The sequence below is a fragment of the Hippoglossus stenolepis genome, chromosome 1 (genome assembly GCF_022539355.2).
Source record: "Hippoglossus stenolepis isolate QCI-W04-F060 chromosome 1, HSTE1.2, whole genome shotgun sequence".
Classification (NCBI taxonomy): domain Eukaryota; kingdom Metazoa; phylum Chordata; class Actinopteri; order Pleuronectiformes; family Pleuronectidae; genus Hippoglossus; species Hippoglossus stenolepis.
In genome coordinates, this window is record NC_061483.1 from 14173104 (window position 1) to 14195678 (window position 22575).

At 41.1% G+C, this 22575-nt stretch overlaps 1 protein-coding gene across 1 annotated transcript; it reads left to right on the forward strand.

Moving 5' to 3' along the window:
* Positions 1-85: 85 nt before the first annotated feature.
* LOC118106368 (polycystic kidney disease protein 1-like 2) lies at positions 86-21321 on the forward strand. The gene is made up of 41 exons (XM_047339396.1): positions 86-1308; positions 1883-2041; positions 2151-2339; positions 3290-3400; positions 4735-4882; positions 4982-5211; positions 5309-5719; positions 5806-5933; positions 6048-6195; positions 7025-7223; positions 7424-7535; positions 7624-7765; positions 7840-8058; positions 8550-8692; positions 8791-8970; positions 9090-9227; positions 10039-10185; positions 10262-10386; positions 10486-10606; positions 11227-11355; positions 11448-11673; positions 11836-12026; positions 12125-12355; positions 12543-12644; positions 12769-12947; positions 13777-13923; positions 14005-14204; positions 14335-14561; positions 14643-14838; positions 15450-15916; positions 16091-16187; positions 16277-16417; positions 16506-16691; positions 17275-17605; positions 18071-18204; positions 18289-18416; positions 18519-18679; positions 19649-19859; positions 19981-20082; positions 20163-20294; positions 20826-21321. The coding sequence occupies exons 1-41, from the start codon at positions 987-989 to the stop codon at positions 20988-20990; spliced, it is 7455 nt and encodes a 2484-aa protein (XP_047195352.1). The 5' UTR covers positions 86-986; the 3' UTR covers positions 20991-21321.
* The last annotated feature ends 1254 nt before the right edge of the window (positions 21322-22575 follow it).

The window sequence follows — 22575 nt, forward strand, 5'->3', positions numbered from 1 at the left end:
AAATACAAAATCTATGGTACAATGTGTAATTATATAATATGTTATAAAATAATGAAAATATTACATCAATAACATATAAATAAATATCAAATATAAAGGCATGGAGAGGATGCCCATATTCTTTACTTACTTACTAGTGAAAACACTACAAAAACAAAAGTACTGCGTTGAAGGTTTTACTTAAGTAAAAGCATTTAAGTATGTTAAAAATGTACTTCAAATATTTAAAGTTAAAGTTTTCACTGTATAACAATAGACCATCATTACCCATGAATTAATGTATAATAAATATTTCACTACTGCAGGCTTATTTGTAAAACTTTTGGGAATAATACTTTACCAGTAGTATTTCTATGTTAACTTCTGTGAATTAAATCTCTAAAGGATTTATTATACTTTGGTTTACTGGAGCCAAAATGTATGTTAGGAGACAGAATACTCAGAGATGTTTAAATCTTTTTAATTGAAGAAACTTTGACAACAGGAAAATCTCAATTTTGCTGCCTCGGTTACATGTTCCTGGGTACATAAACTTAAATTATGAAGTTTTAAATTAAGAAAATTAACCCTATTTAAAAATAATAGATTATTTTTAAATGAGATGTTTTTCAAATGAAACCCTCTGTGTGAACAGCCTCAGGCCCATGAGGCAGTTACAGCCACATGGTCGCTTTAAAGTTCAGTTTGACATTTTCATAGCAACAGGTCTGAATGAGAAGCTTATCTCACCCTGCAGGTTGTGGAGCTCTGCGGTAATGGAGGCAGCGGAGCAATCACTGGCTGTTGACAGTTGTCATGTCCCTTTTCACTACGCGCCTGAGCTTTGTTTGTGCACAACAATAATGGCCAAAACACAAAGGTGGGCAGCTGTCAAAGAAGCCATCCTGATCCCCAAGAGCTGGTCAGTGTCACAGCGGCTGACGTCAGTGTCCTTTAAAGAAGTGTTACCATGAGAGTCTGAGCAGTGTGCAGATGCAGAGACAGAGATGGACAGCACTGCTTTCCCCACACTGACTTTGTTGATCCTCTTCCTCAGCCGGAGTTCTTCTGCTGAGCCCGACACGGAGACTCTATCCTGTCCAGAACACCAGGAGGGCTTAGATGGCTCCTGCTACGAGTTTGTAGGTCTGCAGCAGTCCTTTCTGAGTGCCCAGGGATGGTGTGAGCGAGGTGGCGGACACCTCGCCTTCATCCTGAACGATGAAGCTCAGCAGTTCCTCCAGAAACATCTGGAGCCAGGGAAGGACTGGTGGCTTGGGCTGGCACCTGCCGCTCTGAACCTCACGCTGGAAGCTGTTGCCACTGAGGGTGAGAGGACATGTGGTCAGAGGAAGCAGTGTTGAAATGATTTAATGAGGGTTTATATCAATTTTTTGTGAGTTTACATGTATTTGAGTCCTAGGATTTAGGTCACGTACAATAAAATCTCACGTACAATAAAAAGCTAACACTTTTAAGTACTTTGCTTTGCATATGAACAACAAATTTGTGATAAATGTTATATCTCTTTAAAAAAGTTAGAAATCAGATCAACTGCTCTCATTATTGGAGTGCGCACGTGAAATGTGTTTGTTCACTGACATGAATGAAGGCGTTGGATATCTTCCTCCACCAGCAGGTGTAATGACAGATATTTCCCCATTCATTTGAACGTCTCAATAGGCTCGCTGTCAAGTGGCCTGATTTACAAACGTGTCTTTATTTCCCTTCACAGAGAACGAGTCCTTATCTTTCCCTCAGCAGCTCAGTCTGAGGCTTTGTTGTTTTACGATCCCTAATCACCTTGTCTGAACATCCTCTGCAGCATTTATGCATGAATAGCAGTATTTAAAACCAACGTTTGATGTCAGTAATTTGAGGGAATTTAATCCACTTTTCTCAGGTTCCCTTGCGTGGCTGGACAGCTCAGATGTCAGCTACAGTAACTGGGTGAACGTGCCAGATGCACAAGTTGCCTGTGGATATGTCCTGAGTCATTCAGGCTTCCAGTGGGAAGCCACAGCGAACTGCAGCCAGGAATTCAACTTCATCTGCCAGTTTGGTACGCAGCCCTAAATATAAATATACATACAGCATTAAATTTATCATGTGTTTGCTCCCCTTGTATTATTTTTTAATTCTTTTATTCATTTTTTCTTTTTAATTTTCAGATTCCGGGAGATCTATTGCATGTGATGGTCAAAATGCGACACTGCAGTGTGGCTCTGGTCAAGTTATAGAGATTGACGACAGCTTCTACGGTCGGAAGACGGTTCACTACTGCCGATCCAAACTGACAGCGTCGCCCACGTCCTCGCAGGAGGAGTGCAGCTGGATAGATGTGGTGGATTCAGTCACAGGTACTTTTACCCCTGTCAGTTTGTCTGTTGGTTGGTTTGTATGTTTTTTTAAGTGAGATTACACAAAAACAACTGGACGGATTTCCACGAAACTTGCTGGTGAGATGAGGTTTGGGTCAGAGAGGAACTCATTAAATTTGGTTGGGGCTCCAGATCAGGGGGTGGATCCAGATAGGCCGTTTTTCAACATTTTTACTGATTTCCCAGGGGAAAATTAATGGATCTTGATAAGAAAATGGTATATACATGGAACTGACATCTATGAGTGTGGGAAATTTGGTGAAGCTTGATTAAATTGAAAGGTGTATGGTAGAACATGTTGTGTTCTACCATACTAAATTATTGTAAATCTAAGGTATTTTTTCATTAATAGTACATGTAACATGTTCTACTCTGGCTATGATAGTAATACGTAGAAAAATATATGTCTGATAGATTTGGTTACTCAAAACTAACTTTATACCTGCTTATTATGAATAATGGGGTATGAACTGTTAACAGCATATTTGTATTTACACTAAAAATCTACAGGAACATATTTGGCTTTGTTAAAATACAAGATAAACATACTGAAAGCAAACTACGCTTTTTGTTACGTGCTTTGTGTCAAACATAAAAAGCCTGATTGCCCCATGACTGCAGACTATAGGATTACTCTGCCAGGAAAGACCTTAGACAAATCCCCTCCTGGGAGCTGAATAATGGGCTTTAGGTTAAACTCACAATCATGTCAGTGTGGAGCTTTACTGGAGGAGTTCACACAATCAGTGAGCAAACAGTTGGTGCTTCTCCTTATTGTAAATACACCTCTTTGAAAAGCTTTTAGCCCCTTTTTATTAGAGGGTTATAAGAAAGAAGATAATATATATATTCAATAGGATGAATGTTGAACTGAGTCATGTTTTTTTAATAAACCTATTGGAACCCACTTGATTTCTGTCTCATTCCAGCCAATTGCCACGGACTGCAGGCTTGTCAGGCTCCAGTGGATCTGAGCTCTTTTGGTGAACCATGTCCTGCGCTGGGAAGTTACCTGTCTGTAGAGTACCACTGCAAACACGGTGAGACGCTCGACTTTTTTTACTTCCACTATACGTAGACTTTTGCTCTCTATAATAATACAGTATAGATTAGATGGAGAAGATGAGGTAGTATATATTTAAACAGTATTTGCTATGGCCAACTTCTAAATATCTTTGTCTTCTTGATTATCAGGTGAGCGTCTCTGAAAACACTAATTTTGTTTGTAAGAAGACTCAGTGGTGTAGGACATTTTAGAATTTATGCACAAATCTCTTGATGAGTTTTTTTTTTACTTTTCATCTCCCTGCCTGGTTACGGTCACTTTAGCTGCAGATCCAAGAACAAATGACTTTCCAGGATTGTGTCAAAGGGAAACAAAAAAGTCAGTAAACTTCAAAAGCCCTTGACCCAACTCTTTACTGAGAGGACAAGGGAGAAAATGAGAAGTACCCTATAGCTCCCATCCTCTCCTCAGCCAGTTTGAGCCTTTGAGCTCTAGGGGGCGCTGTAGAGTCCCCTCTTTTTAAAAGTCCTTAATTCCAAGTGTCACAAGTATTTTCAACTCCACAAACTGTGACATCAAATCCACAGGATGTGATGGGAACCTTTTGTGTACAATACAACCCTGTGTATGTACCTGTTCTACAAACGGCATGTTGTTGTTTTTATTGTATGTTATATTGTATATTAGGCTGCTGCGGCTCAGGGGTTAGAGCAATCGTCCTCTAACCAGAAGGTCGGCAGTTCGATCCCGGTCTTCCCTGTTAAGCATGCCGAAGTGTCCTTGGGCAAGATACTGAATCCCACATTGCCCCTTCTCATAGAGTAAAGTGCTGCACATAGATGCACTGAATGAATGTGTGTAATATACAACTCTTCTGTAAAGTGCTTTGAGTGGTCAACAAGACTAGAAGAGCGCCATATAAATACAGACCGTTTACCATTGTCGCTTGGTTTTATGACTGTGTCTGCCATTGTTACTTTTTTTATGATTATCTGTCTTCATGTTGTTGCTTATTTATTGGTGAAGCAAAGACAGTTTTCCATTGAGGTGAACAATAAATTCCTATTCTATTCTATCCTAATACCAATATATTACATTACTTTGCATGTTTAGTTCACTCCTATTTTGAAATGAATTAAACTTGTGGTTGTTATTGTTGTTGCCCTCAGACTTTTTGCCCTATGTCTCGTGTTCCTCTTTTTGTGACTCAACCAAATTTCTTCTCTAACCACCATGTAGCCTCACTAGTTGATGATCAATTCAAACAACTGTGTCAGTGGTGTAAATAGCAGAGTGATCGCCTTTGTTGCTTTAATATCTGCTGCCACGTTTCCATGATCATAAACCAACACTGTGATTTCCTCCCAGGACTCCACTTGTTGTTGAGCAAACTGGCGGCTGTCTTTGATAATGTCACCATCACAGTGAAGTGGCTCCTCCATCCATTTCAGGGAAACCTGACGTGCACAGTGAACGCTGGAGACGGCCACACTATTGATCCATACAGCCCAGAAGAGTGAGTAAACCCATCAATCAAATACAGTAGATATTCCACAGATGTTGATAGTGGAGCTGCATTTATAGTGAGTTGAGTTTTATTTGACCTCTCTCACAGGATGGAGAGTTCTATCATTCACAAATTCACCCGCCCCGGTGTTTTCATGGTTGGGGTGGAGTGCACCACCAGTGACTGGCACGTTGCAGCTCAGAAAGCCATAACCATCCAGGAGCCGGTTGGAGAGTTTAAAGTGATCAGGTGCTATAGCAGGAACGAGTCAGCAGATGGCGGTAAATGCAATGCGTTGTATGGCAAACCCGTTCAAGTTCAGTTGATGGTTGAGGCAGGTGAGTAAATAAAAAAAGAAGTAAACAAAATGCTTCTAATAAACAGTTTATCATAAAAACACATACATAACTTGATTCCCCTGATCGCTGTCAACAGGTACAAATGTTTCCTACACGATTCAACGTGAGGACTATGTGGTGGCAAACACATCAGTGGAAAGAGGGATTGAACCCCACAACATTACACTGAACTCAAGTGTGGCAGAGACGCTTGGCCACGGCTGCCACAACCTGACTCTGACTGCTTCCAATAGGGTCACAGCCCGCTCAGTGTCCACTGACCTGGAGCTGTGTCTGCTGGAGCCTGTCGAGGGCCTGCAGGCCTCAGTGATGTCAGAGGACAGCGAGTGTCCAGTCTCCTCAGACGTCATCTTCAGGGTTTCATTGGAGCGAGGGGCCCCTGCGCAGCTTTTCTTCAACCTCACCGGAGTCAGGGACACTTTGTCCGAGACCAGAGACATGCTCAACGGCAGCTTACAAGATTATACGTTCTCCAGTCCGTTAGAGGGTACCTGAAGCTTTCAGTGTTTTGTAATTAAATGAAAAATAATTATGCTATGACAATAAAACATACTTAAAACTGTTTTCATACAGGGTTGTTTAAAGTTGAAGTTCGAGCCGTGAACGCCTTTTCAGCCTCTGATGTGGACGTGGACTTGGAGAAAATACTCGAGGCTTGTCAGAATTATTCAGACTTTTCACCAGATGAACTTGGAAACATGGTACGTTGAATGGTATCAAACAATAATCATTTGTGCACAGATGAAATATGTTTTTTAGATAAAATGATCAATGTGTGAGTATGTGCTTGTTGCTGACTGAGTTTGTATCTACAGACGGACGATACGAGTGACGCCGACTCTCCCAACTTGAAAATAACTGCTGCTCCTGACACTGTGATCAACTACGCTCACAGTGTCACACTGACACTAAATGGAATGGAATCATTACCCAGTGAAGGGCTTGCGTTTGCATGGAGGTGCAGTAAGTACAACAACTCATTGACCACAGACATTTTGATTGAGTCTAATCGTACCAGTTAAACCATGATTAACGTAATGGAGACGATTAGAGGAGCTAATTGAAATGCTCTCAGTTTTTGATAGTGAGAACATTTTTGTGCAGGTTTTTCCACGAGGATATAGAGTAACAGGCCAGTGGGAAAAAGTAGTCAGCTAGTGAGGTCTGGTGATCTGCTCCAAAGCCCAAATGTGGGGCCTCTTGTGCATTCTAATTCCAATATTCCTTCATACACACTGAACTCATTTATTGAATCTTTTAATGAGTTGTTAAAATGTACTGAATTATTGTAAAGGGAAATTAGGAATTATCAAAAAACATTTTGAATGAACTTTCACTTTGTTTCACGCAAAGCAGGAGATAATGACTCAGTACCAAGAGAAACCACAAGGTTCATTGAGTTTAGTTTCTGGCTGTGCTGACACTGCTTTATTTTTCACACAGCTGGATTTGGTTTTCCTGTCCAATATCCAGTAATAGAAGATAAGAGCACCAGTACAGTTCAGCCTCATCAGTCTCCAGTTTTGACTTTCGTTTCAGCTTTACCCACGTCAGAGCTTCTGTTTCATTTCACTCTGGATTGAAGCTTGGACACTCCTGCATATGCCAAGACACTCACTGTGTCAAATATGTAATGATTCACTTGGAGGGCAGTTTCTGAGGTTATTGTTCATGCTCAAGTTCTCCTGGGTCTCATTGTGTTTCTGTTATTTTGTCTGTTCCCACTAATTCTGTGATTCACAATCTCTTTAGTGCTTTTTTAAAGGTCGGCCTCTGCTTCTTTCCCAAACAGGAGGAAACTGCAAATGCAGAAACAAAACCATGGATCTGTTTCACGTCATCGAAAAAGATTGCCTTCCAAATACCTTTGAATTTAACAAATACGTTTTACATGTGAGAAAAAGAAGCTTGTTCAGGAAATGGGTTGACCTCGGTTCAGCTTCAAAATGCATCACTGTTGCTCCCAAAGAATTCACAAACGTCACAATCAGGTAACATGTCACCATTCAGGAAAAAAAGAATCAACATGTTCAAAAATAATCATTCTTTTGACTGTTTGCAAGTTTTAAGGGAAATTTTAAAAAAAATGTCAAACTTTGTGTTTTTTAAGAGTGGGATTAGAAGCCACAAACTCTGCAACTTTTATATCAGCATTTATTTAAACCGGTTATGTTTACCTTTCTTCCTGCAGTTGTGATAATTGTGCTTCTATAGACGTGAACGACAATGTAAAGCTGAAACTGAGCTGTGACACAACTTGTCCCGACGTAGTCTGGTACACTGAGGACCCCAAACCTCTGAAGGTGGGTCTGAAACAGCAATTTACTGTTTGTGTTTTTATTTTGAAATAAGAGATTAATGTGTCAAACTAAGTGATTGTTCTTTTCGCAGGGTGCCGTTGATAAATGTTACAAGCGAGCAGGACGGAGGCCCCCTATTGAGAAGCAGGATGGCGGCACTGAATATACTGTACACAAACAACATCTGGAAGTTTCGAGGGACAAACTGCAAAACATCAGTGTGATTGCTTACGGTGAGTTTTCCTTCCATAGTCGGGGCTACAGGTCTTAAGAAACACAGAATCTTATGGTGGTTGTTTTTTTCCAGGCAAGAAGGAGGCGGGATTTGCCAGGTTCACTCTCCCAGTACCGGACCCTGAGCCGACTGAACCAGCTGCAAACCAAACCGATGCTCCGACAGGCCCCAGCCCCCCCTCGTGTAGCATCTCTCCCACGTCAGGGACGGTTCTCGATGCTTTTGACATCACCTGCAAACCGAGCTCCTTCTGCTCTGAAGGCTGTTTTTATTGCTTCACGACTGACACAGGTGAGATTGTGATGCATCTTTTGAGTCAGATTAAGACAAACAAAAAGCAAAGACAAAGAGACTGAAGGAAGAGGAGAATACACATGGTGGGAGGTGAAGAAAATGTAGAATTAAGTGTTAAAAGTATAGGGAATGGGCCTCAAAGGGCTGCAGGTAAGTTTGGTTATAATCAGCATTGTGCACATTTTATTATATCATTTATTCATCAGGTTCATATCGATTGTTAAATGATGATACAAGAATAAGAAAACAGTTTGGTTATTAATACAGGAATTTAAACTTTTTTTTATTGTAAATGAAGTAAAGCCTCTTTCATTTTCCCAAAAGAGAAACTAAAGAGAATCTGTTGACTGTGATTTACTATGGCTAAAATGTGTTTTGGACTAAAAATGTGTGTTTGGGGTTAATCTTGATTTGTGCCCATTAAGTGGTATGAATGTAGATAAATAAAAAATACACAGTTTTACTGAATCGTCTCTTTTGTCTTTCAGGAAAACATCTGCGCTGCAGTAATGCAAATGAGGTGAAATCTGTCTTCCTGCCACTCGGAGACCAGAACAACAATTACAGTTTGTCTGTTGTGGTGACAGTGAAGAATGGAGATGAGAAAGTTACCACAACTGTCACCGCTCAGGTTTGTCATCATCAGCCAGTGATCACAGAGGTTAGAGAGAGAAACAGGAACATTATGAAGTGGAATAATTCAGATTTATTCTGTTTGTCTCACTGAAGGTACAGAGAAGTGAGTCCAGCTCCTCAGTGGAGGCTCTTCAGTCTGCAGTGCAGGACACTGTGACTCAGCTGGAGGAGCAAGGTCTGCTCTCTGGTGAAGCACTCGGACAAATATTCACCTCAGTGTCTGACATGCTGAATACGGAGGCCGGCCAAGATCAGAAGGATGCAAGGACGAAGGTAACAGTCGAGGTTGAAGCTGCAGAAACGTGCTCATGTGACGTGTGTGAGGCTTCCTGCTCGTGTTGTGAGTGAGCGGAAAGCGTCATGATATCAATCAGTGCTTCTCTTTCTTACAGCTCAGAGAGACAATGCTGACCAAAATGGCCACAGTGCTGGTGGACGCCCCGTCCAACTCAACGCAGGAAGTGCAAGTGACGGCCCGAGCTGTGGCTGGACTCACCCAGCGCTCGGATGAGCTCAGTCCCGCTGCTCAAGTACAAAGCTTTATGTCATGTTCAAAAAAAATCTTTTGGATAATAAATCACAATTCATTCCCAAACTTTGTACATTAAGAAGATGCTGTGCAGGCAGCAGTTGTACAGTCAATACTTGATATTAATAAGCAGTGATTACACATCAATGCATGAATGTTTAATTAGTATATTACACACAACAAGAGTTAATTGTGTCCTATCCTTAATATTTCAGCTTAGGACATTGTTGACAATCTTTAACACTCAATATACTGCAGCATCCAAATCTAAATGTTTTATCAAAGCCATTCTATTATTGTTTTTAGTGAATGTAAGTGGAAGTTTAATTTTAGCTTATTTCATTAATTTTGTTCAATTTCAATGTAATCCAAAAACCTTTTGGCAAAAAAAACCCACGAACAACAATACACTTATACACATTCAATGAAAAAAGGAGCAGGAAGAAGAGAAATCTTATGTTAACCTTCCCCTTTCATCTAAATAACAATACATTTATTCTTTTTTTGATTTCCTTTCTTTTCACAAATCACATAAGAAATCAGTTTTTCTTCATAAAATTGTTATGAATCAATTTATGTCTAAACTCATTTAAAGAAGGAAATGAAAATGTGCAACAAGTAAAGCAACAGACAGACAAGGGTATTTAAAAATGTTAAGATTTTGTTCTCAGCCTGAAATCTTGAATAAATAGAATTATTGAAAAATCTGTTCATTAATAAAATGTGTTGGTTTCAGTGGAATACTTGTTTCACCAGCTCTTTTGAAAGTTGGACACAGATCAACTCTGATCTTTCCCGTATTTCTTCTCCAGGAAGAAGCAGGTTCGTTGCTGGTCGACCTCAGCGCCTCCCTCAACGCTATCAGTGTTACTCAGGACGACAGGGACGATGGAGGAGTTGTGGAAGCAGCTACACCAATAATTGAAGCAGCCAGTAATATTTTGAATGTTTCATCGAATGTAAGAAAAATAACACAGGCAGTTATTTTTTTATTTTTCCACAAGCCTCACTAAACAGATCTAATATTTTCTACAGAAAAAAGTCTCAGACTTTCTCCTGACTGGGATAAACAACGTTCAAAGTGCTTTGCTGAATAATAAAAAGATGGATGGAGACCCTGCCATCATTGATTCTGGTCAGATCAGCGTGTATGTCAACAGGTAAAGAGATGAATGACACTGGCCGGGGGAACATGTACAGAACACTCAACTGATGTCTGCTGAAATCACTGAAATGATTCTGACGTGTTCTTTCTGCAGAGTGTTTCCAGAAACGATGCAGAAACAAGATATAAACGTACAGAAGAGCAGCTCGTCCAGGTTTTCATTCCCTCGACTGCCGGAAGACGTCGTTTCTCCAGATGAGCCGGTGGATGTCAGGGTAAGGGACAGAAACATTTACAGTGAATTTGAAGTTGCCAATCAGAGCCTGAGGTTCATCATCATACTGTGTTTGGTCCTTTTCAAGTCGTGTTGAAGTGGCTCTGCGTGGATATGACCAGTATAAGATTTTATTATAGCTGAACATCTAACATCTAAAGATCACAACTGACACAATCCGCTGCTGCCAGGCTTTTATTTTAATATCAATAAAATATGTTTTGGATTTTATTACTTGCATTATCTGTTTTATTATAACGCACATTGTAACTTCAATTTGAAAGATGATATACAAATAAAGCTATTATTACTATTATTATTATTATTATTGTCATTGTGCTTAGACCAGTTAAAATATGCAGCAGAGAACCAATGTGTCTTAAGTTTTTATTTGCACCAGTAACCAATCTGCCTCCGTACCCTTAATGTTTGTTCTCTCTTGGGTCAATATGTGTCATTTTGAGAATACTAAATTAATTATTAGGAGAAATTATTGCATCTCAAAAAGGCTGAACCATGTTGGCAGCAAAATTATGAAAATTGTAACATCAGATCCGGTTTGGTTTGCTAATGCACCATTTTGTCTTATTTGCACATCCATGTATGCCTGCCTCCCTCCAGATGATGAGCTTTGAGAAGAATCCATATTCTTGGAAGGAGGGAAACATCACAGGAACTGTAGGATCAGTGTCTCTCACCAGAGTCAACGGCACGGTCATTCCTGTCGAGAACTTACCTGAAGAGATCGAGGTGATCTTTATTTTGTAGAAATACTTTCGGTTCTTCAGGATAACATTGACAGATTTTTCAAAATGATGTGTTTCTTATTTCTCGGTCTTCAGATTCTCCTACCAAGGCCTGACGTTGGGCAGGAGAACAGCACGATCCTTGACCTCGCCAATTTCAGCACGTTAATAATCGACGTCCCCTCGCCGGATGTGACACTGGTGCTGAAAATGGAGCCGTCTGATGACATTTCCTTCATGTTATACCTGGGATATAAAGATTATCCTAATGAGGAGAATTATGTTGCTAAGACTCAGATCCCTCTAGAGAATACCAAAGAAGGTAAAATTAACTTATTTTGTAGCATAACATGGCTAAAAGAAATATTTAGAGTATACTCACTGGACCTATAACCACATATTCCTTGATAATCACACACCAAACACACGTATACCTGCATGTGTGCGTGTTTTTCATACATGATCATTTATCGTTTTAAAACAGAGGAGAAATATACCTGGGTGCTGAGTCCCAGAGACAGAACAGCAGACGTTGGTGTGCACTACCTTGTGATGAAGCCCATTGTAGAACCAGGCATCAAATCCATCAATGCCACTGTCACAGTTGTTTCCATCGCTGCTCAGTGCAAATACTGGAATGAGACGGACTCTTCTTGGAGTGAAGATGGCTGCAGGGTGAGTGAAAAACGAACACACGTACACGCAGCAGTGCATCATTAAGAAGGGAGCTGTGAAGTTTGATTGGCTACTTCTCTTTTTTCTTTTCCCCACAGGTCGGTCCGCTCACCACACCTTTGGTCACTCAGTGCCTCTGTAACCACTTGACCTTCTTCGGCAGCTCTTTCTTCGTCATGCCGAACTTGGTGGATGTGTCACGCACCGTGGAACTTTTCGCCACGTTCACCAACAATCCCGTGGTGGTGTGTTTCGTGGGGGCCATCTTTACTGCGTATCTCCTGGTGGTTGTGTGGGCACGCAGGAAAGACATCCAGGACTCAGCCAAGGTAACTCTCAGTGAAGTATTTCCGCATTTTATGCTGTTGATATTGTGCCAGATCATTTGGTCTGATTCTGACTCGATGGGTCCAATTTGTGCATCAAAAGAAGAAATATGAACTACACTATATTTTCTCAGTAAATATCATTGTAAACTTTGATCTCTGCATGCTGTGTCTTCACATTCACATGTAGGTCAAGATAACAGTGCTTGAGGACAACGACCCCCTGGCCGAGTATCGTTATATGCTGAGTGTCAGCACCGGACATCGGCATGGTGCATCCACCTCCTCTCAGGTCAGTGGTGTCTGTTGAAACTTGAGGGGGAGTCACATAAACAAAATCCCTCTGATGTTTCTGTTGCACAACATTTATGACAACAACGTTCTCTCCTCGTCTGGACTGACCTTTTCTGTCTCAGGTGACAATAACTCTGTTGGGTACAGAGGGAGAGAGTGACCCCCACCACCTGACGGACCATGAGAAACCTGTGTTCGAGAGGGGCGGCGTGGACATGATACTGCTGACCACACACTTTTCTCTTGGAGATCTGCAGAGCATCAGACTGTGGCACGACAACTCAGGGGAACACCCGGCGTGGTACGAGTTAGAGGGCAAGAGGCTCTGATGGGATTAAATTAGAATGGCCCTAGGTGGAGCTCATATGTCTGCCAATCCCACACATGATTGTTTAGTTCTGACATTAGAAATATAAAAGAAAAAATCTAAATGATTTATTATCTTTGGAGTTTATGTTTTCATTGCTGTTTGTTTGTTTTTCGGCAGGATTATGCAAAAACGACCTTAATTAATTTGATTGAAACTTGTTGGGAGAGTGATGTATGGGTCAAGGAAGAATCCATTTATTAATTCCCCTCTAAAAAGGGGGCTGATCCAGGATTTCCCCCCCCCATTTATTTAACATTGTGAGTTTGGGCCTGAACCTTGGTGGAGGTTTCCACCATCCAATTGCCCTTCTAGTTTGTAAAAGAAAATAAAAAGATTCTTGGATGTGCCCCTTAATCTGCATCCGCACATTAATGTAAGGGGTTCTCCTCAGGCCTCACAGCCCAAGGCCCAACAGTCCCCTTAAGAAACCACATTTAAATTCACTAGATCCAGATTTTTTTTTATTATTATTCTCTGACTAATCAACACAAATGTAGAAAAATACCTGTTAAACTAAGTGAAAAAAAAAAGTCCTGAATGCGCCCCCTGATCTGGATCTGCAGCAAAATTGAATGGGTTCTTCCCTGACTCATACCACATCCTTCCACCAAGATTCAGGTAATCTGTCAAATAGTTTTTGTTTCATGCTGCCAAGTAACAAACAAACAAATGCAGATGAAGTTATTACCTACAGTGATTACCGTCAGTTGTCATTATTTTGAAGCACAGATATTCAGATAGTTACTGATGTCCCGTGCAGGTATGTCAACAAAGTGATGGTGCAGGATCTGGAGAGTGGTCAGAAGTGGCACTTCCTGTGTAACTCGTGGCTCGCTGTGGACGTGGGAGAGTGCGCTCTCGACAAGGTCTTCCCTGTAGCAACAGAAATGGATTTGAAGAAGTTTAGGTGAGACCTGACCCAGTGAAGACACATTACTGAAATGTTACAACATATAATACATCCTCATTTCTCTTCCACACTCTCTAGTAACTTGTTCTTCATGAAGACGGCTAAAGATTTCCGCGATGGCCATATCTGGTTCTCTGTGATCAGTCGGCCTCCGTGCAGCACTTTCACACGTGTGCAGCGAGTGTCCTGCTGCTTTTCTCTTCTGCTGTGCACCATGTTGACCAGCATTATGTTTTGGGGCATCCCGACAGACCCGTCTGAGCAGACCATGGACCTGGGTAGGTGATGAGATATACACATTTATATGTTACTTTTGCCTGGAATTGACTGTATCTCAGACAGTGGTGAGTGACTAAAAGAACCTGTCCTTAATTCAGAGCCAATTAAAAGTTCAACTTTACTTTGCAGGCCACATCGAGTTCACCTGGCAACAGGTTATGATCGGAGTTCAAAGTTCAATCATCATGTTCCCCATCAATCTCCTTATTGTGAGCATCTTCAGAAACACTCGTCCTCGTGAGAAAAACAGAAAAACAGACGCGTCCAAACAGGGGAAGACTCGTCGAGTTTCTCCCTCCCAGACGTCTTCGCCACAGAAGGAGCTGAAGGACATCACAGCAGACACTGTGATCAAGGTGAGGCCACAGGCAACCAGAACAGAACTCGTGTCACTTCTCTGTTCTCCATGTCTGAAGATTTTGTTTCTTCTACATCAGGACATAAAGAAAATTGCTCAGTCGCTCTCGAAGGCCATGAAGAGTCCGCTGCCACTTCATCAGGAGTTGCGTCAGCAGGCAGACATCAACACTCTGCTGTCTCTGGTGGAGGACATCATCCGACAGCAGAACCGAGCGGCCGGAGACTTCTACTCTGACACCTCCAAAAGAGATCACTCCATGATCCTCAGTTTAGGTGAGTTACCTTCACAATGCTCCTGATATCATGTCTTACCTATTTTTATTAGCTCCTACATTTGGAGGACCAGACTTATTACGAAATAAAATAACAAACATGTGTTGATCTGTTAATATCTAAAGAATATTTATATTAATTAGCATTTTCTAACTTTTCAAAAAGATTTCCTCAGCAGAAGATTAATCTGAAGTTGATTCGCAGATAAACAAATTTATAACTATTATTATTTTGTTTAGTGTCTGTTGAAAAATTTAATTAAATTATAGGACAAAATGTATGTTCCCTTTTACTTTTTTTAAATTATAAAATTCTCAAGCAAACTTTCCTGTAATTCCCAGACTCGTCATAGACCGACTGAATGATTTTGACTTGATCAGTGATCAGCAATATAAAAACAATTTACCAAAATTGTTTTTATATCGACTAATTTTCATACACAAATAAATAATGCAACAACCTTTTAAAGTAAATATTAATCAATATTTAATTCCTCTGAATGAATGAAATAGAAATGTGGTCAGATTTTTGTACTGTGTTTAGATTTTGAGACTTTTAAATGAACAGTTTCACATCCTAACTGACTAACGCTGTTTTGAACTGATGGACAGAAAACAGTGTGTGGGGGAGCCCTGAGAAGACTTCAGATGAAGCTCAGAAGAAGAGCAACAACAGCCGGTGCCTTTACAGGCAGCTGCGTCATGTCGAGAAGGAGCTGGGTCTGCTGGGACCTTCTCGTTTCCCAAACCCGGACAGCTACAACCGAGCCATGCAGCAGGTTCATGGGATGAAGGGTCTCCTGGAGTACCGCCTCCCAGCATCCGGCCTGGATGGAGACCAGCCCGACCGCAGCCCCAGTCCAGAAGAGAGCGTCAGCAACGGGGACTCCGCCAAGAAAGGAGGGCTGCCCTGGTGGTTTGTCTTTGTTGGATGGATACTGGTGATCGCAACCAGCGTTGTGTCTGGATACTTCACCATGATGTACGGGCTGACGTACGGGAAAGATCGCTCGATAAGCTGGCTCATCTCAATGGTGGTCTCCTTCTTTGAGAGCCTCTTTATTACCCAACCCCTGAAGGTAAGGGTCAGATAACAAGGTCCATCATTTTGTGTTGAATAGTATTTTTTTTCTTCTCTACTCAATACACTTGATAGCTACTGTAGTGCTGCAAATTTCCTCCTGTGGGGTTAATAAAGTTTTATTTATTTATGATATTTTCTGCTAAAGTCTGAAACTCTTCTTCTCTCGCAGGTTCTTGGTTTTGCTGCTTTCTTTGCTCTCGTCCTGAAGAAAGTTGACCAGGAGGAGTACGGAGAACCGCAGATAGATGACACGCTTAGAAATCCAGGTATGTTTTAACCCTCATTTCAAATTTCTGTTGCATTGTTTTGTGCGAGAAGAATAGTTAACAGACCTCAACAAAATTCTCCCCCTCAGACGATGCTTATGCCGTGCGGGCAGCGAGGAGAGACAGCACATGCAGCTTCTATCAGCCGCCCCCTCCCACTGACATCGAGAGGATGAGGAACAACATGATTAAAGAGCGGAAAGTCTTCGCACTAATGGGAGAGATTCTTAGTAGGAAAATCCACTTTGATACATTAACAACACAGGAAGTAATTCAGCAGTTTGAGATCCTGATGTGAGCTATTTGTTTGTGTTGCAGCCTACATGGGATTTATGTGGATGTTGCTTCTGGTGGCGTACGGTCAGAGGGACCCCAACGCTTACTTCCTGAGCCGCCACATTCGACAGAGCTTCAGTAAAGGGATCTCAGACAGTATGAGCATTCAGGACATGTTCAACTGGGCAAACACGACTCTGCTGAGCAACTTGTTTGGAGAGCGCCCAGGTCAGTGTGTGGTGAAGTTTGATTTATTGCATCATTTTGTTGCAGAAATCCCTGTTAGGATTTACAAATCTACATTTATGACTAAATGTTTTATGACCTCTGCCAATGAGGTTATGTTTTCACCCCTGTCCGTTTGTTGGTCTGTAAGCAAGATTGCACAAAAAGGGAAGAACCCATAAACTTTGTTTAAATTTAACATTTAACATTTTCTTTAATTTCTCAGAGAATAATTCATGGGTCTTGATGAAAAAATCTGAAATGTTATTGGACTGATATTTTTAAGTTTGCGCAATTTGGTGCAGATCCACATAAAAATCAGGATCTAGTGAATTTATATGTGGTTTCATAAGCGGACCGTTGGGCCTTCGCGGAGGTAAACACATACTGCGTTCTAGTCTAGTTATTCAAGAGTTCATTTGGTAAATAAATAAGTAGCTAAATTATATTATTGGTAATTTTGGCTGCAGTTTCCTGATGGCATCCTTTGTCCTTGTGTTTACACAGAATTTTTCAGGACCCTTATTGAAATTTATTTGGACTGACTGGGACAGAGAAAATAACCTTTATTCTGGTCTTGTTGAAGGATTCATCACAGACGGAAACTCAAAGCTGGTGGGTAACGCTCGTCTTCGTCAGGTGAGGGTGAAGAGCAACTCCTGCCAGGTCGCTCGCTCCATGCAGCAGTCTGTGCGGGAGTGTCACTCTCCGTACTCGTGGGAGCTGGAGGACATGGGCTCCTACGGTCCAGCCTGGAGCCGCTCTGAGGGAGAAAACGCCTCAGTGGCCCTTCAGAGCCCGTGGTCGTACCAGTCCCAGCGTAAACTGAGGGCCTTCCCCATCTGGGGCAGTGTGGTACTCTACAGAGGAGGAGGGTTTGTGGTGGATCTGGGGCCGGACTTAACAAATTCCAGCAGGTAGACATTTTAACACGTAAATAATCCACTGATGTTAACTCAGGTGATGGTATAAAGATGTTTACAACTGAAAAGTCTCATTAGTTGACTGATTTTAGCGACTACATAATTCAAAGACATAACTCTCTAGGAAAATGCACTGGATATTTGTATCTGTTTTCTGAAAATTTAAAGATGAAATCAAGTTACCAATTCATCCAAAACAATCCACACATTAATCTATAATAGAAATAATTGTCAGTGGCAGCCCGAAAGTTGATCAGGAGATAAACAAAATGCACAAAAAAACTAAATCTGCAGTGGTTCCTTTTATATATTAAACCTGTGTATTTAGATTTATAAAGTGTGTTTATTTGCTTTAACTTATTGTCTTGCTGTGATTCATTTGAAATCGGTAATGCTGCTGATTCATGATCTGTTAGTTCTGAGTCATGTACACATCATATCATTTATCTGTCTGTGCAGGTCCCTTCAGTACCTTTATGACAACGCCTGGTTCGATGTGCACACCCAGGCCATCTTTGTTGAGTTCACTGTGTACAACGCCAACGTCAACCTCTTTTGCATTGTCACACTCATGCTGGAGTCCGCAGCCACAGGTGCGTTGTCCATGTTCAGCCGCTGTGTGAGAGCTGCGCAGTGACTCGTGTGTTGACGTGTGTGAAATGTTGTGTTTCTTTCAGGAGCGCTTCAGTTCCGCAGCGAGCTTCAGAGTGTGCGTCTCTACCAGTCAACTGGAGGCCTCCACATTTTTGTCATGGCCTCTGAAGCCATCTACTTCCTCTTTATCATATATTACATGTTTGTTCAGGTGTATATTCGTTATCCTTATTTTACCACCACCACTAGAAATAATGTGGCGTACAGTTTCTCACCTGAACATGTGACACAGGCACTTCTCATGTCCTGACAGGGGAAGCTGATGAAGCAGCAGAAATGGGCGTATTTCAAGAGTAAGTGGAACCTGCTGGAGCTGGCCATCATCATTCTGAGCTGGAGTGCACTGTCCGTCTTCATCAAGAGGACTTTACTGGGGTTACGGGACATGGACTATTACCAGAACAACAAAGACCAGTAAGCAATAAAGAAAACATGTAAATACATAATCTAGTATTTGAACACAGGTGTTTAATCTGTTCAATAAAACAGAGTGTAGGAAGTCAGGTAAAGACCTGTTCGAAATAAGTGCTGATATTGCATTTTAGAGAGTTACAGGTCTTAGGAGAAGTGCTGTCAGATGAGTTCAGCTATTATTTGTTTAATTCTTTCAAAACCTGCTCCTATGGTTTTATTGCTCATTTCATCATTATCTGTTCAAGAGTTTCACAATTGTGATGAAAATTCTTCTTCTGAAGTGTATATTCTTTAAAGAAGATTGTGTGTAGCTAAGCATAAATATTGTATCGTGCAAATAAAGAAGGCTGAGTCTCAGAAGGCAGAGCAGGTCGTCGAGGAGAAATTCATTATTGGGATTAACCCTTTGAGATGTATCAACTTATTTTCTAGGGGGTCCTCAACACAATAATACAAGTACATTTATTTATACACATATTTATCAAGCACACACACACACACACACACACACACAAGAAAACAGATTACAAACAGCAGAACAAACAAAATACAAAGTACAAAAGCAAACAATTAATGATAAAAAGTATGATAACAAAAAAGTGGCTCAATAGTTCACAGAATAAAAAAGGTCAGTCATATCAGTATTGTCATTGATAAAATTAGAGATTGTAGAATATTGTCATACTTATCAATATAGGTGTTATAATTGGGTCGTCTTCTAAATAGTAGGTCGGTGATTTGATTCCTGGTCCTTAGGTCCACATTTCGCACAGTGTGCTTGAGCCAGATACTGATCCCCAAACTGCCTTCCCATAGGTTGGTGAATGGGGATGTATGAGTGAATGAGTGCTGTATGAATGTGTGTGTGACTGACTGAATGTGACACGTAGAGCTTTGAGTGGTGGTTCAGAGTAGAAAAGTGCTTTATAAATACAGCCCTTTTACCATATAACCTGACTCTGTCTCCAGATACGCCAGCTTCCATGAGACGGCCAAGGCTGATGCGGTGCTCGGGTATCTGATTGCCTTCTTGGTGCTGTTGGCGACAGTCAAACTGTGGCACCTGCTGAGACTGAACCCCAAGCTGCACATGATCACGTCCACACTGCAGCGAGCCTGGACTGATATTTCAGGCTTCCTGGTGGTCATGACCATCATGTTCCTGGCCTACTCCATTGCTGTGAGGAGTTTCCCACACTCAACTACATCAACATGCGGCAGGAGACACTGAATTCTGTTTCCTCGTTTTAGAGAAGTCATTGAAAAAACGGTGATTAACACACAAACCTTCTTCTTCTCAGTCTAACCTGATGTATGGCTGGAAGTTGTACTCCTATCGGACTCTGCTGAATGCTGCGCAGACCATGGTCAGCCTGCAGCTCGGCATTTTTAATTACGATGAGGTGAGTCTGACACTTTTCGAACTGTATCACAGCAGATTATGCCCGCTGAGCTTTCTTTAATAATGTATCTCCTCCTTCAGGTTCTGAATTATAACCCGGTTCTCGGAGCTTTCCTCATCGGCTCCTGCATCGCGTTCATGACCTTTGTGGTGCTGAACCTCTTCATCTCTGTCATCCTGGTGGCATTCACTCAAGAGCAGATACATCACAAGGTAACTCACCCATGCTGAGTCTGAATGTTGCTGGTGTCAGTGTCGACTTGTCATGCAGCCAACTGTGAAGAGTATCTGTGCATTTCTTCAACAAACGTTGTAGAGGAAGTGGGATCGAGAGAAACAACCTCGATGACTTGATGTTCTTTGAGTTAGGCCATGTTCAGACCCGGTATTAACATCCGTCCCAAGAGATCTGATCACAAGTAAACGGCTTAATGTACATGTGATAATCAAAACATTGCACGTAGCCTCAATTAAATACTATAGTCAAATAATTCAACGTAAGGGCATTGAGGAAAAATTTAAAAATTCAGGTCAGAGGATGTTGGCTGAGTGAGCCATCCTCAATGTGGCCACATGCATCCTAGACCACCTATCCAAAATGGCCTGAGGGATGGGATCTCAAATGTGTCCAAAATGTGCCTGTTGCATTCACACCTGTATTTAGCGCTGTCTTCTTGTGATCAGATCACTCAGGACAAATATTGATACCAGGTCTAACCAGGATCTTATTTCTCTGTTTCACAGCCATCAGAAGAGGAGGAGATCGTGGACCTGATGCTCATGAAACTCTGCAGTTTATTCGGACTGAAATGTAAGAAACAAGGTGGCGACAGCCCGACCGAGAGGCCATTTGTTCCATCTGTCTCAGTGACATCGACTAATTCTTCTGGGAAAATTCATGACGACTGATATGTTGCTCTAAAGTCAGACGTCCAACGTGATTTGTGTCAGTTGTTGCTTTTGCTATTGCCTTATTGCCTATTAAATGAAAACCAACATGTAGTTGCTTTGTGACTGAATGTTTGCAAGTCTGTAAATTATTAGCATTTCTCTCTATTGCTGCAGATCCGCTGTTATTAAAGAGAGAGCAAAGAGAAAGCAGGATCTAAGGATAATCCTTGTGTTTTGCAGTGAGCCACTGTCTGTAGGCTTCAGTATATTTGTTAAACAAATAGTTGTGCTTCTGTGACTAAACCCTGTGCAATACTTTTATTTCACTAAATAAATATTCATGAAACTAGTAAAATGTTATATTTGCATCAGTCTGATAAAAAAACATTGGCTGTAAAACCAAAACATTTCTATATATCAAACATGATTTACTTCAGCATTCAGTTTAAATTTGTCAAACATGTCCAGTAGCAGATAATAGTTACATTTATCAATATGTGTAAGTATATAAAAGTAGCCAAATAATACTCAGATTCAAATTCAGTGATAATACTAGAATGGCACCCAGTAACCAACCGTCCCCTTATGAAACCACATTTTATTTCACTAGATTCTGAATCTGCACCAAATTCCACAGGCTCATAAATACCAGTCCTCTAAAGGTGCCTTTTCTTATCCATATCCATGAATTATTTTCTGAGAAAAAAAATAAATAATCCTGGCTCCATCAGGGTTGAAAACATAACCTCTTTGATGTGGGTAATAACAGTTGCTTCTTATGAAACAAGCACATTTTGAGTTGAGGTATCTAAGACATACTGTACATCTCAGTAATGAGCAACGACTTTGAACTGAAAAACAGTGAAGAGTGAATAACTGTTAGGACAACAAATGTAAAGTGGCTTAACGAAATAAAGCTAATAACAAAACAACAATTCTGAGAGCATATAGTGCTACTACTGCTGGATGTTTTAAGAGTCAACAAGATATCATTTTACTGTATGTATATAGTCAAAATACATAGTTATATGTAACACAGTCAGGGGAGGTGAACCATAAACATCAGTACACACTTGACATCTATCTTCAAGTGCCCTTTAATGGGTTTTTACCATTTCAGCATGTTGTACTCTCACCTGCTCCTGATGTACACCGAGAAGGAATAAAGGCGGTGGTGTGCTACATTGTTAGATTCAACCAGGGGTCTGATCAATTTCATTAAACCCCACTGTACTGAAATAGAGGCTGAAGTTTTCAATCAATCATCATTGATCCTTGTTGTTCATCCTGTCCTTGTGTGATGAACGCACCGTCTAACTTGTAGGTGTTTTGTGTCGGTTTGTGATATGAAAGGACAAACTCTTACAACACAAAGTGATATTGATAACCAAATGTAAAGGTCAGATGACAAGAAATGCCAACAGCAGAGCAGAAAGGAAGAGTCGGCTGAGACCGGGCGAACAGGGAGGTGATTCTAGGACACATGAATACACTGCTGACAATTTAGTTTAAGCAGCCGCCCCAAAAACAGATATAATGCTGAAGCCAGTTCTGCAAGAATCAACACTTGTATTTTGAAAACAGTGTTTGTACTGTTCAACAT

Coding starts and splice junctions, on each gene's coding strand:
- LOC118106368 (XM_047339396.1), top strand. CDS start 987: ATGGACAGCACTGCTTTCCCCACACTGACTTTGTTGATCCTCTTCCTC. Junction 3,401..4,734: donor AGAGTACCACTGCAAACACG/GTGAGACGCTCG, acceptor ATTTCCTCCCAG/GACTCCACTTGTTGTTGAGC. Junction 18,205..18,288: donor GCTGGAGTCCGCAGCCACAG/GTGCGTTGTCCA, acceptor TGTTTCTTTCAG/GAGCGCTTCAGTTCCGCAGC.